General features: G+C 32.6%; 4 protein-coding genes across 4 annotated transcripts; 2 read left to right on the top strand and 2 right to left on the bottom strand.

Annotated features, from left to right (window-relative positions):
* The first annotated feature begins 363 nt into the window (after positions 1-363).
* Clbn (Nuclear export mediator factor NEMF homolog Clbn) lies at positions 364-5,177 on the top strand. The gene is made up of 10 exons (XM_011633396.3): positions 364-554; positions 808-979; positions 1,066-1,268; positions 1,352-2,430; positions 2,501-2,681; positions 2,779-3,080; positions 3,169-3,367; positions 3,438-3,756; positions 3,837-4,102; positions 4,167-5,177. Exons 1-10 carry the CDS (start codon positions 499-501, stop codon positions 4,363-4,365), a joined length of 2,976 nt encoding a protein of 991 aa, XP_011631698.2. The 5' UTR covers positions 364-498; the 3' UTR covers positions 4,366-5,177.
* On the bottom strand, positions 4,939-8,311 carry LOC105423596 (serine/threonine-protein kinase VRK1). Its single transcript, XM_011633395.3, has 8 exons — positions 7,810-8,311; positions 7,395-7,447; positions 7,246-7,315; positions 6,902-7,098; positions 6,616-6,829; positions 5,823-6,511; positions 5,579-5,686; positions 4,939-5,390 (listed from the first exon to the last, which is right to left on the bottom strand). Exons 1-8 carry the CDS (start codon positions 7,973-7,975, stop codon positions 5,247-5,249), a joined length of 1,641 nt encoding a protein of 546 aa, XP_011631697.2. The 5' UTR covers positions 7,976-8,311; the 3' UTR covers positions 4,939-5,246.
* Positions 8,312-8,478: 167 nt separating this feature from the next.
* On the top strand, positions 8,479-12,690 carry gwl (serine/threonine-protein kinase greatwall). Its single transcript, XM_011633394.2, has 3 exons — positions 8,479-8,985; positions 10,092-12,075; positions 12,504-12,690. Exons 1-3 carry the CDS (start codon positions 8,788-8,790, stop codon positions 12,548-12,550), a joined length of 2,229 nt encoding a protein of 742 aa, XP_011631696.1. The 5' UTR covers positions 8,479-8,787; the 3' UTR covers positions 12,551-12,690.
* Positions 12,605-17,307, bottom strand: LOC105423594 (uncharacterized). The gene is made up of 6 exons (XM_011633393.3): positions 17,016-17,307; positions 15,054-15,364; positions 14,214-14,686; positions 13,760-14,034; positions 13,349-13,494; positions 12,605-13,212 (listed from the first exon to the last, which is right to left on the bottom strand). The coding sequence occupies exons 1-6, from the start codon at positions 17,182-17,184 to the stop codon at positions 13,060-13,062; spliced, it is 1,527 nt and encodes a 508-aa protein (XP_011631695.2). The 5' UTR covers positions 17,185-17,307; the 3' UTR covers positions 12,605-13,059.
* Positions 17,308-17,354: the final 47 nt, after the last annotated feature.

The raw sequence follows: 17,354 nt of genomic DNA, 5'->3' as shown, positions 1-17,354 counted from the left end.
TCTCTATTTGGCTTGTGTATATATAAAATTGCTATTAAAATAACTCGATTTTTTAAGGCTCTTATTAACACATAAAATAATTTTTATAATGGATTTTTGTAACAAATATAAATTCAACTTCTTTATATCTTACTTTTCTGTTTCTAAAATTAATAATACTTATTCTCTCTCTGTTTTTTTTTAATGCATTTCTTATACTTACTGATGAGATAACTATATTCAATATTTAGAGAGAGAAAAGAGATATCTCGAATAAAATTTAACAGATAAACGGTTTATAGATAAGATTAATTTCGCAAAAAATTTTTGCTAAATGTTAATTTATATTTTATTTGCGTATATGACACGTCTGTTTACTGATTATACGTGAGTGTTCCCAATTATAGCCGACAGAGAAAACACCTAGCGTCACATTGTACAAGCCAGCATAACTGTCAGAAGACATCAAACTCCTTTTCGATAAATATTCCTCAAAGTTGAAGCAAAATCTACCTAAAAATGAAGACACGATTTAATACTTACGATCTTGTATGTTCAGTAACTGAACTGCAGAGGTAAGACAGAGATAAAAATAATTTCAAGTTTTAATAATATATTAAGGTTATGATCAGAATGTTCAACTTTTCAAAATATGTAATATATTTTCAAAATATAATCATAATTTTATAATCTCTTTTTCAATCACTCGCAGTTATTAATTATGATTAATATAAATTAGACAATAAATATAAATAGACAATACAAGTTAACAATTTTTCTAAATTTTGTTATATACCTAAATTATTTCATTTATATAATTATTTTTAGGCTTATTGGTATGCGTGTCAATCAAATATACGATATAGATCACCGAACATATCTCATACGTCTTCAACGTAGCGAGGAAAAATGTGTTCTTCTACTTGAATCCGGTAATAGAATCCATACTACAAATTTCGAATGGCCAAAAAATGTAGCTCCTTCAGGTTTTTCTATGAAGGTATATAATAATAATATTAAATCATGAAACAATTGTACTTATTATCCATAACAATGAATACTTATAGGATTTATATAATTTTATAGATGCGTAAACATCTTAAGAATAAAAGATTAGAAAGTCTTATCCAAGTTGGTATGGATCGTATAGTAAAATTACAATTTGGAAGTGGCGAAGCTGCCTATCATATAATTTTAGAAGTATATGATCGTGGAAATATAATTCTTACTGATTACGAGATGGTAATTTTATATGTGTTAAGACCACATACAGAGGGAGATAAAATTAGGTAAATGTACAAAATGTATATAACGTAAAATGAATATGTTACTATATAAAATATTGATATTAAAATCATATAATGTAATCTAGATTCGCAGTGAAGGAGAAATATCCTTTAGACAGAGCACATTTCACAACTATGCCTCCTATAAATGTAATCCATGAGCATATTCAGAAAGCTAAAGAGGGGGATAGTCTTAAAAAAGTGTTAAATCCGTTGTTAGAATTTGGTTCAGCCGTGATCGATCACGTTTTACTTAAAGCCGGATTTAATCTTGGTTGCAAAATCGGTAAAGATTTTAACATCACTGAAGATATGCCAAGATTAATTCTAGCACTTGAGGATGCAAATAATATGGTAGATCATGCAAAGAAAAATATTTCGAAAGGCTATGTTATACAGAAAAAAGAATCAAAACTAACTCAAGATGGCAAACAAGATTTTATATTTGCTAATATTGAATTTCATCCTTTCTTGTTTGAACAAAATAAAGATCAACCATATAAGGAATTTGATTCTTTTGACACCGCAGTGGATGAATATTTTTCTACAATGGAAGGACAGAAAATAGATTTAAAGGCTTTACAACAGGAAAAAGAGGCTTTACAAAAATTAGAGAGAGTAAGAAAGGATCACAGTCAGAGATTGATTACATTAGAAAAAACGCAAGAATTGGATAAACAAAAAGCAGAATTAATTTCGAGAAATCAAGTCTTAGTAGATAACGCTATATTAGCTATACAAAGTGCTTTAGCAAATCAAATGTCTTGGCCGGATATTCAAATCTTATTAAAAGAAGCTCAAGCTAGAGGTGATCCTGTCGCTTCTGCTATAAAACAATTAAAACTAGAAACAAATCATATTTCCTTATTATTGCATGATCCTTATGAAGATAGCGACGAAGAATCTGAATTGAAGCCTATGATTATTGACATCGATTTAGCTCATACAGCATTCAGTAACGCCAAAAAATATTATAGTCAAAAAAAGTCAGCCGCAAAAAAGCAACAAAAAACAATTGAGTCCCAGGGAAAAGCTTTAAAGTCGGCGGAAAAAAAGACAAAGCAAACATTGAAAGAAGTACAAACCATACATACTATTAATAAATTAAGGAAGACATATTGGTTTGAAAAATTTTATTGGTTTATCACGTCTGAAAATTATTTAGGTAGATTTTTCTTTTAATAATTTATTATTAAAACTTTATTGTAAAAACTTTAATATGTGTAAATCTATAGTGATTGGAGGAAGAGATCAACAACAGAATGAATTGATAGTGAAAAGATATTTAAAAGCGGGAGATTTATATGTTCATGCAGATTTAACTGGTGCCAGTTCTGTCGTAATAAAAAATCCCAGTGGTAATCCTATTCCGCCAAAATCGTTAGCAGAAGCAGGTACAATGGCCGTTGCATATAGGTATGCAGATGCATAGATCTTTATTTTCATATTTTAAATTTACATATATATTTTCAAATACTATACTGTAATCATGATTAATATATTATGTTCATAGTATAGCATGGGATTCGAAAGTAATAGCTAGTGCATGGTGGGTACACCATGACCAAGTATCCAAGAGTGCGCCTACTGGAGAATATCTTTCTACCGGATCCTTCATGATACGTGGAAAAAAAAATTATCTTACACAAAGTCAATTAATTATGGGATTGGGTATCATGTTTAGACTGGAGGATAGTTCTATAGAACGACATAAGGATGAGAGAAGAGTAAAAACCCTGGACGAGGAAAGTGAAAAAACAGATTCAATAATTGAAGATGATAAGGAAATAGAATTAGAAGGCGATTCAGATGAAAGTAAATAATGTAGTAAATCGTCTAACATTTAATGAAATTATTGCTTAATTATTAATATATTTTCAATAACTTGTATTTTTAATGTTAGATGAAAATCTGGATAACAAAGATATGTTAAATCCAATTCAAGAGGAAGACCAGGAGGGAGAGAAATCAGATTCTTATACTATTGATAATAATATAAGACTAACTATTACTAAAGAAGGTGCATATGAAGAAAGTGATAAAGAAGACATGAAATATCAATTTCCTGATACACAAATTAAGCTTGACCTTTCAGGTCCAAAGTAAGTTGATATAACATTTTCAATTATAATTAAAATCAAATTATATGTAATGCAATCTTGTATTAAACAGAGTAAAATTGTACGTTGATAATAATCAACCCTTGATACAATCTCAAAAGGATACAAAAGAAAATATAGTTTATTTAGGAGATGATAAACCTGTCATAGTGAATACATCAACTACAGAAAAACATACAAAAGTAAAATCAAAAACACATCCAAAAGAACCAATAGAAAAGATTGAAAAGAATGATAAGAGTGAAAATGATAACAAAAAAGGAGAGCAACCTGCATTAAAACGTGGACAAAAAGGAAAGTTAAAGAAGATGAGAGAAAAATACAAAGATCAGGATGAGGAAGATAGAAGACTTTCAATGCTTGTCTTGCAGGTTTTATCTTTTTTTTCAATTTTATATGAAGGTTTGCTCTTTTCATTTATTTTAATATTTTTATTTTTCCTAATTATTAGTCGGCAGGTACAGCTAAAGAAGATAAAAGAAAAAATAGAATTAAAGATCCATCGGGCCCAAAGCAACAAGGAAAGAAAAAAACAAATCCGAAACCAAATATTCCATCACAACCTGTACAAATACCAGATAATGTTGATGATGAAGACATAGGTCCAATTCCTGAAGTTGACATGCTCGATCAATTAACAGGAAAACCTTTTTCAGAAGACGAATTATTGTTTGCGGTGCCTGTAGTGGCACCTTATAATACCTTACAAAATTATAAGTAAGTAATTGCATCAAATGCTTAATAATTTCTTATTCATGATAAACTTCAATATTTATGTTAGGTTCAAGGTGAAATTGACACCTGGAATTGGAAAGAGGGGAAAAGCTGCTAAGACAGCTGTAGCTGTATTTCTCAGAGACAAAGAAATTTCTTCACGTGAAAAGGATTTGTTAAAGGCAATTAAAGATGAAACAATAGCTAGAAATATACCTGGAAAAGTAAAAATAAGCGCCCCTCAAATTCAGAAGCTAAAAAAATAATGACTTGAAAGATACTAATTGTAATTCTGATTAGTATCTTCTTAGTTCTTTGCAATATATAAAACTTTTATATATATATATATATATATACATATACATACATGAGGAAATTACGTTTCTCTTTTTTACTTATATAATATTTGATGGGTATTGACAAAAATATTAGTTATATTTAAAATAGAAATGTGAAAAATGTTATTTATAATTTATTTAGTAATCATGAATATTCATGAAATTCGAATACTCAAGTTTAAATTTCGATAAGTATATATACATACGTATATATATATATATATATATATATATGTGTATGTGTGTGTATATGTACAATATGTAAATTATATATAAAATCTTTTTAGGCAGTTTAATGTTATAACTTTTCAGTTAATTCATGTTGGAACTTTTATTATTTGAAAACATATAAAAAGACCTCTAATATATTTTATACTTGTTCCCAATAAATAGACGTAATTTCCTGATTTTTGATGTGATTATATTGTAACTACTACTATTGTAACTACGCAAAGATATTAAAAACTTTGTTATATTTAGCATATATGAAAATAAACATCGTTTAAGAACATATTCAACATTTTATTTTACTAAAATAGTGTATCAAGCAATTTGTATAATTTTATAATTTTTTATCTAAATTTTGTTCATTTCTATAAACTATTCACATATATACAAAATCTGAGACAATACTGCTATCATATGATCAACATGTAAATAATATCGTTTGTGATTGTTAATACCAAATGTATAAGAAATCATATGAGAAAAATATGAATAAAATGCAAATTATACAGTTACATATTTTTATAGTATAAACACCATATATAATTGTACTTTGTGATTTATAATTTTAATTGTTCCTGAAATTATGCATCAAATATATCTTCATCTGATTGAGTTTCAGTATCAGTATTAAGTATTATTTTTTTGGATTTTAATCTACTTGCGGGAGTCACTTTATTCCTAAGAGCGGTCGTAATAGGTCTTGACTTTGTTCCTTTTGATATAACCTAAAGATGTATTGAAAATACATTACTTAATTATTTATTCTCTAATTATATTTATCTAATTTTTATTAATTTAATAATTATATTTATCTAATTTTTTTAAATTAACAAATTTTTTTAAATTAACAAAATATGTACACAAATCCATTAATTAAATACCATCCATTAATTAAATACATAAATTTTATTACCTCAGATTCAGATGTTGTTTCTGAATCATTTAAAGATTTCATCTTCCGTTTTGTTTTATTTGTGACCGGCCTTTTCTGTCGTATTTTATTTGAACGTTTTGCTAAAGGCTAGAATATGGAACAAAAATAAGTATTTTAATAATAAAAATATAAATCTGAAAATTAAACTAAATCGAGATAATTATGTTCATAGATTATAGAATAATTATGTACGCATTCATTTTTTAAAGATTGCTGTAATTACCTCTGTATCAGAATCATTTTCGGATTCATCTTTAGAGTCTTCAGAGTCATTTTCGATTTGGATTTTTTTTCTATTGCGTAATGGAGATGCATTTTTCATTTTCTTATTTGCTTTATCGGTGGATCCCCTTTTTTTTGCTTTTTTAAGAATTTGAATATCATATTCACCGTCCGAATCCATATCATTTAATGCTTTTTCTATATCTTTTCTATTACAACGCTTTTTATCAATTATAACACCTATAGTACTTTTTCTTGAATTTTTTAGAGTGCTTGAAATATCTAACTGTTTTGTACGGGGACTTTTTCTCACTCCATTTATAGTTTTTTTTATTTGTGGAGTAGATTTAAGAGTACTCGATTGGGTTGACATAGCAATGCTGTTTAATCTTAATTTTCCATCAGGTTTATGGCCCAATTTTTTTAAACCAGTTATTAATGTTTCTTTCAACTTTTCATAAGATGGTATTTCATTAAATTTTATGTTGACTAAAGTCATGAATTTATGTACAGCTTGCGGTATTGATCCATGAAAACATTTATTTAAAAAAGCATCTATATTATCAAAGGCTTTTTCTTTTTCCTTCTGAACTGTAGCTGGATCGAGTAACTTTTCCCACGGTAGTGAACCACATAACCACAAAATTATATTATAACTTAATATTTCAATATCGCCACGACGTGTTGGTACTAAAAAAAAAAATCGAAGAATTTATTTAAAATTATTCTAATACTCAAAAGATAAATTTCATTAAATATCCAAATTATTATTTTTCATTAAATTCCTTATTTACCTCCCATATGAGCATCTCTACTTGTATACTGTAAAGTACCATTATGTGTCTTTTTTGGGTCGACTTTTAATTCAGTACTCGATGTACAGCGAGAAGCTAAACCAAAGTCGACTAAATAAACTTGATCGTAGGAGTTTAAATCCAGTAACAAATTTTCACCTTTGATATCAGCATGTACATAGTTTTTGTGATGAATATACTCTAATATATCTAGCTAGAAATTTTTTTAGAATATAAATTATTACGACAAATTTATTACAAATATCTTACTATAATGCTACCTTACTATTTGTAAAGCTAATTTATATACAACATGTTCTGGAAACTGTCTATTATTTTCTTCAAATATTTTCCATAAATCCTTTCCATATCGATCTATCACCAAAAATCGATATTTTGTATTTTTATATTCATGACTTCCAGAAGCAACATATCTAGGCATTCCCAGTGCAGCAAGTTTCTTTTTTTTCTGCCAGTTATCAACTAAAAAGATACTGTGCTAGATACTATGTCCACTGCTCAAATATTTCATTATATAATCAGATAACATTAATTATTGCACAGACTATAATTTTAGAGAGATTAATCATAAAAGAAAATATTATAAAAATAAAACTTTTAAATATTTACTTTCATCTGGTTTACAGTTTCTCATATAAAAATGCATTTCTACAAATAACGGGCCATTGACATGTGGTTCCTAAAACAGATTTTAAAGAATACGAAGTTAGAACAAAAATTAGAAAAAAAGAATAACAGTAACGATATATAATACTTACTATTTTTATGACATTGGGGTAATCTTTGGGAACTTTTCCAGAATACCGTGCCGCTGTAATTAATCAATGCTCAATTAATTATGCAATAATCAAGATACAATAATCAAAATATTCATAAATATATTTCAAAAATATAATGTGAGCCATAAAAGACACGAGATAATATGTAAGACAATCATATAAGACAAAACCAAATAATTTATCTATAACGTATACATATTCATATACAATCATTCTTATTACATGTTCGATATATGAATTATTTTATTATTTTATAATTTTTTAATAATTAAAAAACTCATGGTTTCTGTTCATTCTTTGCATAACTCGTCTGTTTTTCTTTTTGAATACTTTAATGTTTATAATAACATAGACATGATCACAACGTAACATATAACAGTAATAGAATTTTTACCAGAATAAACCTCTCCAAAACCGCCGATGCCGATCGACTTGCCGAGGATCCATTGATTCTTAGATAAATCCGTGAGAATCTCTCCGGCCGGTAATGGATCGGGCATCTGATAACCTCCCTTCTTTCTCGGTGCTTTCTTCACTGCTTTCGCTCCTTTCGCTGCCATTATCTCGTCGAACACAAATCTCCGAAAAACAAATTGCGAACTCAACGTTTCATGTAATAAGACTTATTAGTGATCGTAGATGACAAGTGCGCCAATTTTACTCAGGACGTGATATATCACCGTTACGAGTGTGATTGATATATCAGATTATGAGCGTGTGACGACAGGAACTTGTCTGAACTTCGTTACGAAGTTTAAATACCGCGTTCGATGCAGTCAACCGATGAACATTAAAAGTTACTATACTCGATAATTTTCTCCTGTTTATTTAATCTCCCCAGAAAGAAACGTTTCCGATACGATACATCTATCATCTCTTTCCTCATCTAAAGGAGAGGCGTATTCAGTAATATAAGATTTATGATCTCCTCTATTAAAAAAAAAAAAAAAAAAACTGATTTTCAATATCGATACAGATAACGTTATTTTTGAGATGTCAAGTCTTTTTAGAATAATCTTTGCTCTGTCGAATGTAAAGAGATCATGTTGGCGACCATGACAGATCGCTGCTCTAAAGTTGGCCGACATCGCGTGGCAGTGCGCGCGTACGGAACTGTGTTGATCTGGAAGATGACAGTTCGCTCTCGAGATCGGTTTCCTGCGTGAAATAACGCGAAAGAGAATCATGATTACGATAGAGCGACTCGCGGTACGGAAACGATTTTTATCGAGGCGATACACGAGCGAATAGCTCCGGCGAAAACGTAGGGGTTCATGCGCCCGTGTCATTTAGGTTAAGTTGTCTCCATCATCGCGGTTTTCTCTCTTCTCTCGCTTTGAATTTCTCTCTTTTTCTTCCCCCCCCCCCGTAAATGGAAGAATCCGTACCCGATTCGCCGGGATCACAATCAGAGGAAAGTATCTATTTGAATGAGGCAAACGTCGAGACTGTCTGCAGGAACGACAATGAGACGGAACGTCACAATGGAGATTGCACGCCGCAACAAGAGAAATACATCAACAATTCCATATTTAATACCATTTCCAAGATTGTTAATCCTACCACAAAGGTAAGTTCTTTTATTATCTTTAAAAATTATGAATTTTCTTAGAACTGTCAATTGGGAGTACTAAATAGAATCTATTCACTGTTGAAAACTATTATATTTCTGAAAACTATTCTTGAAAACTATTATATTATAAATATTATATTTCTGATATTTATTTCTGATCTTTTTATTATATATTTTGTGATCAAAATATGTAACTTTTAAAACTGGACAAATGGTGCTTTGAACAATCAGTGCTTTGGATAAAAATTATCTTGGATACTTCTTTTAATGAAAGTCTAATTTTTAATGTCAGTCTTATTAGTTTCTATGAAAGACTCTCTTTGTTGCGTTGTCAATATATTCAAGATATTATTAGACTGATAATTTTACATATTTTTGAGTGTTAATATATATATTATTTTAGTTGCAAGATACAATATAAAATTATTAATTATTATTATCTTTTTAGCTTATTTTCTATTTAGCTATTATTAATTTATCTCTTATCTAGTTATTATTATATGTTAATATGTTTTTAATAATTATAAGAGGAATTTGTACCTAATTATGACCATGCGTACGTTTAATACTAATGCATACGTTTAAATATGATAATCGCGAAACTATAATATAGACATGATATATGACAATAATAATACAGAAAACAATATTTAATATATCATCGGACAAAAATTTTATTGCCCTTTTATTGTTAATAAGAGTATGCCTGTTCTAGTTTTACTGGACACTTGTTTATTGTTAAATCATTATAGTTAAATTTCAAACTAAAATTCAGAAAAATTTTAGTACATTTTATTCCTCCAATTTTTATTTTTTAATTCAAATTATATCTTATAACAAACGCACATAAAGAAATAAAATAAATATTAGCTTGCATAGTCCATTGAATATATTTCTGCGATATTGATAATATGTAATGTTATTAATGTAATGTTATTAAAACAAAATAATTTATATTGTGTTATTATGTATATCAATCTATTAGTTTTATTCATGCAATTTATTTTATATTATAATATAATTTAGCTAATTTTATAATTTTTTTTTTATAAAAAAGACATGCTTTAAGTAATATATTTAATATTATTAAATCTCTTTGCTAGGTGCCAGATATACAAGATTTTAAGATAGTAAAACCGATAAGTAGAGGAGCGTTTGGTAAAGTATTTTTAGGATATAAAAAAGCCAATCCCGAACAAATATACGCGATTAAAGTAATGAAGAAAAATGAGATGATAAATAAGAATATGGCTTCACAAGTGGTAATTGAGCGGAATGCATTAGCTCTGACTCGTAGTCCGTATTGCGTGCAACTCTTTTATTCGCTGCAGTCCATCAGCAGCGTTTATCTAGTCATGGAGTATATGGTGGGCGGTGATCTCAAGAGTCTGCTCGGCATTTACGGCTTCATGGAGGAGTCCATGGCGGCATTTTATACGGCGGAAGTTTGTCTGGCGCTTGAGTATCTTCACTCACACGGTATCGTGCACAGGGATCTTAAACCTGACAATATGCTTCTCTCGCGCGAAGGACATGTTAAACTCACAGACTTCGGACTTAGTAAGATATCATCCTTGCACAGGGATCTCGAAATATCGGACCTAGTAAATTCTATGACTCCCAGCCTATGCGCCAGGACACCTGGCCAACTGCTCTCGCTAACGTCTCACCTATCCTTCGGTTCTGGCCAAAAATCTATCTGTGAATCGAATCTCAGTAACAGAAGCACACCAGCCATGAACTTACTTTTCGCGCTACAAAAGAATTGCAATCCTAAATCCGGAGAACATATGTCGCCGAATTCGGTTATATCATCCGCTGCATCTGGAGATTATTCTCGGATATCCGGCGTCACGCCTTTCCAATCAGCGGAAGATTTACATTTTGAGCAAAGTAATGAGGAACAAAGTATAGAAGAGGGCGAAGACACCATTGAAAAGCACGAGAATGGTATCGACAGTTCTAACAGCTATCATACTTGCGAAGCGTCGTCTAGCACGCAAATGAGTAACCGTACGGATCAGAATGTAGAGGAAGAGGAAGAAGAGAGAGATGAATCTACGCTCGAGGCTGAGCATTCGCAACAGCGCTCTCTCGAACATACCAGTCCTGTGAGTACTTGCACGAATTCATTCATGATTCGGGGATCAAAGAAGAGAAAGCGAGCTGGCGCGGGTACAACGGGCTTAACATGCGAGATCGACGCGATAGATTTGGAAGGTGATAAGACACCTAAGAGAAACAACCGAGACTCTGTATTTCCCTATGCAAGTCCGACGAACAACATGATTTTGGTGTCCACAAAAGCAGCGAACATTACGATTAATTTGGCAGAGAATGACGGAAGTAGAACACCGAATCAGGATACCGAACAGAATACTGGATCTACAGGTAGAGTAGCCTTCAGCACTCCGGTGTCTTCTGCTAGACAAAGAGATCGTAAGGAGAAACAGGAAGAGCATCAAGAAGAGGACGATACGAGAACTTTGATCAAGACGAGATTTCGTTTACCACCGTCGTCCGTTTCGCATTCCGCTCACGATCCGCACGTGGACTCGGACAGTACGTCCGAGGGTCATCGCTCGCCTCAAGGTATCTCGCCTATCAAGACACCCGCGACGTCAGGCAATTGTTACACGCCGTATAGAACGCCCAAGTCCGTCAGAAGAGGCGGTCAGGGTGGCGTCAACAGATCGGACGATCGTATTCTCGGCACGCCCGATTACCTCGCCCCGGAGTTGTTGCTCAAGCAGGGTCACGGACCGGCCGTCGATTGGTGGGCATTGGGCGTTTGTCTGTACGAGTTCTGTACGGGTCTTCCACCGTTTAACGACGAAACGCCACAGGCAGTGTTTGCAAACATTCTCGCGCGTGACGTGCCATGGCCCGAGGACGAGGAGGCTTTATCATTGGCGGCGACCAATGCCATCGATGCGCTGCTCACTTTGGATCAAGCTTCTCGTCCCACAGCGAGGGAGGTGCGCAACATGACTCTTTTCTGTGAATTTCCCTGGGATGAGCCGTTGAGAGCGGTGCCCCCGTTTATCCCGCAGCCGGACGATAACTACGATACGTTCTATTTTCAGAGTACGTTTATTCCGGTTATCATATCATATTGTCGTTTCAGAAACAATACCGTGTAATATGAAGATTAAGACATTCTCTATCTTAATCACAACTCGATTTCGAGTGTGATCTCATTTCGTGACCCCATTTATTAAGACATTAAGTATTATAAAACATAAATTTTTATCAAAATGCAAATTGAAAATATCTAAGTAGGTTATTAATATATAGCTGTCAAAATATAAAGAACACATTGTCATTTAGTATGAACGAGATAAGATTTCGAATAGTTCCGAATAGAAAGAGTTTTATAGTTTCCTATTGAAAAGATAAAAATATTTTAAAATTAGTTTTTAATACTACTCTTACGCGGTATTATTTTTTAAACGACGTTAATAATGGCCCGTTGATAATGGCTACTATAACAGAAGAATTCTTTTTTTTTCCAGCACGAAATACTATGCAGCAATTGAATGTAAGTAATTGCGATACATAGCCTTCGACATACCGCATGCAGACGTGGCAGAAACAAAAGCCTATAATGTCGAAATCGTTACTATGTATAACTTTATTTTTTATATACTTGTGTATATGTATAGCAATATAAAATATAAAATATTTTGTTACTACTTGTAATCATCAAGTCTGCTCACTTCTATAGTAGATGGATGATGATGATTTTATTTAATGATGAGGAAATCATTACACAGAGTGCGATGATATGGAACTTAAGAACTTAAATCGCATTATATAATTTAGAAAAGACTGATATGTCAAATTTTCTTAAAAGAGACGATATTATCGCTTTCGACTATGAAAGCGGGTATTTTTAATAGCTATGTCTCTAGCTATGAAGCTCTAGGTACGTTAGGGTTTGACGGTTTTTATCACATTTTTCGAAGCGAGTGCGATCGATTTCGCGTCTCTTCGACAATCCATTTCGTCAAAGAAACAGCGATGGTGCGAAAAGAGCATGGCAGTAAGTATGTGCAAGGAGCATATCTCCTACTTTAAATTTTTATAAATCCACGGCAAAAAGTGTGTCACTCGCGTGTACACTCCTGGATATTGTCCTTTCCCGCATCCTATACCCCATGATACGATACCGACTTGCGTCCAGCGACCATCATTCACCATTAAAGGACCTCCACTGTCACCCTGTAAATGCAATATAATTTTTTTTATAAGTATTTTTCTAATAAAGTTTGATTTTATAAGTATCCATATGAGATAATTTATAGTTTTTCTTACAAGCTTAACAAATTTTATCCAATTAAAAATTAATTTTACAAACCGAGCATGAATCCTTAGCAGCTCGACCAGCACACAGGAAGCTATCGACTATACCACCCGGTGCCGCTGAACCATATTTCAATTTACACTCGTTGTTTGACCATACTGGCACTGAAACTTCTTGTAAAATCGCTGGTTGCGGTCCACCTAGTTGAACATGACAAATTATTGCAAGATATATTGCGCGTGAGTATGTTTTTCAAAAGAAACAATTTATCTCATGAATAATCACTTGCTATGACTATGCAAATTGATTCCTAAAATATATAAACGAGAATATTTAAAAGGTATGAATGTTAATTATATATTTCTTCGACTACATTCAAACAGTTCAAAAAGTTCTTTTCTTGATGTGACTACTTGTTGAACGATTCACAAATTAAAAACACATTTAGCGTAAAATTATTCTTACTTTCTCTCAAAGAACCCCATCCAATGACAGTCGCCGTCTTGCCGGAATACAATTGTGATCCGCTAGGAAGACAGATAGGTCGTATTTGTTCTGTAAATTCCACAGCTTCGCTTAACGTAAGAAGTGCCACGTCGTTGTAAAGCGTACGAGAATTAAAGCCTCGATGCCTCACGACTCTCTTCACCCGTCTCTCGATGTGACGAATCTCGGTATTCGTTTTGATATTGTAATCACCGAGACGTACCGTCAACCTCGCGACATCCCAAGAATTCATACTGGAATAATGCAATATTTTTTTTGTTAAAAAAGATTTCTAAATTATAATTTAATTACAAGGAATATTTTGATATGTTTCAGTTAATAAGGAAATAATTTTAAATATTGCATAATTTCAATTAACAAATTTCATCGTTACTTTAATTTGCGAAATAAATAATAAATAAATTGGTCTCACTTTGCAACGCAATGCGCCGCTGTCAGTACGTGCTTGTCGTTGATCAGCGATCCACCGCAGAATTGTCGTCCAGCATTGAAAAGTGCGCAGATCCATGGCCATTCGCCTGGATCTGCGTTATGTCCTCCTACGATACGCTCTTGATCTTGATTGCCATTCTTGGCACCGCATTGTGAGGTACTGCTGATAGGAGACTTGTCAGTTGTTGATGTAGATGTCGATGGGGTGACCCACCAGGTTGGTTTCTTCGTCGGCCAGGTAGTGGCGACGTTCGGTTTTTTCGAGCTTGTGCTAGTGCTAAGTGTGGTTGGGTCTGATGTAGTGGAAAGTGTCGGCAGACCTGGCGAAGGTGGATGAGTCGGAAGTGGCGGTATCGTGTGATCGGGCGGATGTGTGGGAATCGGCGGTGGCCAAGTAGGCGCAGCCTGAGGACGTGATACGTCCCCTTCGATCTTCTTTTTATTATCCTCCACCTAAAACAATTCGATTAATTTCATTTAATTAACGAATTAAATGCGGAAATAAAGATTCTCAGGGACAGGCGGAGATAAAAGGAGTGACTACGGCATTGCGCGCGACAGAAGGAAAGGAATGCGCGAATGCCAAGCAATAAAGCGCGGGCCGTAAAATGATCTTTTGTGAAACCGTATTACCGAATCGACGCGGCAGGGATATAACTTTCCATGAGGCTGGATTTAATAGGCTTTAATTCGAATCACGTATAATTTTTACGACTTCCCAGTAGCGAAAGTGATTACTACGAGTAGAACGGGAACGCGTGTGCTAATATTAGGTCATGGAGTTGTAACGTTTAATTGGAGAACACGTGAGATGTCTTACTAGCGGATGTTCCACTGTAGGATTGTCGCAGTTGTCGGGACCGGGTGTGACGAAAGGATTCAAATTTGAGCAACATATCCCGAAACTTGGACTACCATCCTCGCGAATATAACTGCATGTATCGTAAACACCAAGAACCCAACCATCCAGGGCACCGAGGTCTGGAATTTTAAAGTACGGATAGCACTCCTTGAAGGTCGTGCAACGACCGACTTCGCCTTTCGAAGTTAAACAGGTCTCGCGAGTCGTGGCTCCATTCCAAAGAATTCCCCGGCCATCTCTCGATCCAAATTGATCTGGATCAATCGCGGCTGCAAATTGAAGTTTCACATAATTTATATTTTTATAAAGTAGAAGATAAAAAATTTTTGTTGGAGAACATTTCATATATGATAATTTGTTATTTCAGTGTATAGCTTCAGTTTTTTTTTCTTTCAATTATTTGCTTCAGTTTTTTTTTCTTTCAATTATTTGGTTTTTTTTTATTTCAATTATTATTTTTTTTTTTTTCTTTCATTTATTTAATTATTTACATATTTTGTCATTGTTAATCATTTATGATGACTGATTTTTTTTCTATCACACTAGCTATACATTATTTTAATTAAATTTTTAACGAGATTTATTTAAATTTGTTTCCTCTATCTTTATCCGTTAAAGTGTCTACATTATCGTATTCACCATCGCAAAATCAGAATGCATCGAGCATGTTTATCTCAACACGTACTCGAGAATACTTGTGCTTTAGCATGTAGATGCATTAATGTCCGGATACATTAATATACGTGACGTGTGTGTTTTTCTGATGTCAAACAGAATTAGAAGAAGTTGCAATAAAATTGAAGTCATTTTGTAATTTTTAATCGAAGTTCGCGAAAACTTAGAGCATATATTTATATTAAAAATAAATATTTCTTTTTAATTGTACATATTTTGCTCGTAAATTAATTAACAATAAAAATTAAAAATTATAAAAATAAAAAATGCTAAGAAATATTTTTATTTTTTATATAATTTTGTGAAAAAGTTGTATTAAGAGAAATATATAAAAGCGAATAATTTATCTTTAAAGCGACTTAATGTAGTTGTCTGTGTCAAATTCGTTTTATGCAATAAATGATCGGAACGTCATAATAAAATTCCATCGAGATACTTAGCAGTGAGTTCGCTGACCTATGCGAGACACACAGGTGCACATGTATTGAAGGTGAGGTTTGTGCGTGCGGGGAGAACTTCCGGTTGCCGTGTATGGGACGCGCGAATAATTATTCGTCAATCGGTGCCCAATATATATTTTGCATGTATTTAAAGATTTCACAATCATCGATAAAGAAAACAAAAAGCATGATAGAATTTGAATAAAAAAACCATATAGAAACAGTGTTTTTTTTTTCTTATTAATGATTATCATAATTATAATTGATAATATAAGACTTACAGAGGAAAAGAACAAGTTTGTTCAATCTAGCCTAAAATATACATTAAGATAGACATTGATATTTTAACAAACATGATATCCAGAAATTTTTTTCCGCTAAGTTGTTTTAATTTTAATTTTTGAAAAAAACCAAGAGAATTAAAAATTAAAAGAATTAAAAATTTTTTTTAAATATATTTTTCGCTACATATCATTAAAATAAATTATAAATAGAATTCTTATTAACGCAAAATAAAACTCGAAAATAATAGTATTCTATGTCTCTTCTTTATTGTTGATCAATGGTAGTTAAAGTCTTCGTACTAGTATTTGAAATTAATTTTCATCTAGTTTTGCATGTACATCTTTTATACGAAATTGATTCAAATTTGCAGGATTTTCAATATATCTCTCAGCTAAAGTTATTGAAACGCATCATAGGATATCTCCAACAAATGTAGATAAACATGTGTCATGAGAGCAGAAATTTAATCGGCATCTGGATGAAAAGCGCATACAAAACATATTTGACAATTGATACTGACCTTCGACGACGACGGCGTTATCATCCTCCTCCGAGTGAACATTATCAAAATTCAATGATCTGGATAAGGGCCCGATAGCCGTCGCGGATACGATCGTCGCAATTACCTGTATCACGAGCACCAGCACCAGCATCGCGAACAGTGATGGTCTGTGTGACCAATTATTCATACCCCGAACTATTAGAAGTATGTAGTAAGTATTGCGTGTAAAGAACTCAATTATATACCACAAGAAGAAACAACGAACGATGCGCGGAGGGGTAATAAGATTTAGGAGCCCGAGTACAAGATTTATGTGCGCGAATCAACGACGGAGACCTTGTCGACTTCTAGGCCGCC

Source organism: Pogonomyrmex barbatus, unplaced genomic scaffold, assembly GCF_055798465.1.
Source record: "Pogonomyrmex barbatus isolate J1 unplaced genomic scaffold, ASM5579846v1 scaffold4, whole genome shotgun sequence".
NCBI classification, from domain to species: Eukaryota; Metazoa; Arthropoda; class Insecta; order Hymenoptera; family Formicidae; genus Pogonomyrmex; species Pogonomyrmex barbatus.
This window is presented reverse-complemented; position numbering and strand designations above follow the sequence as displayed.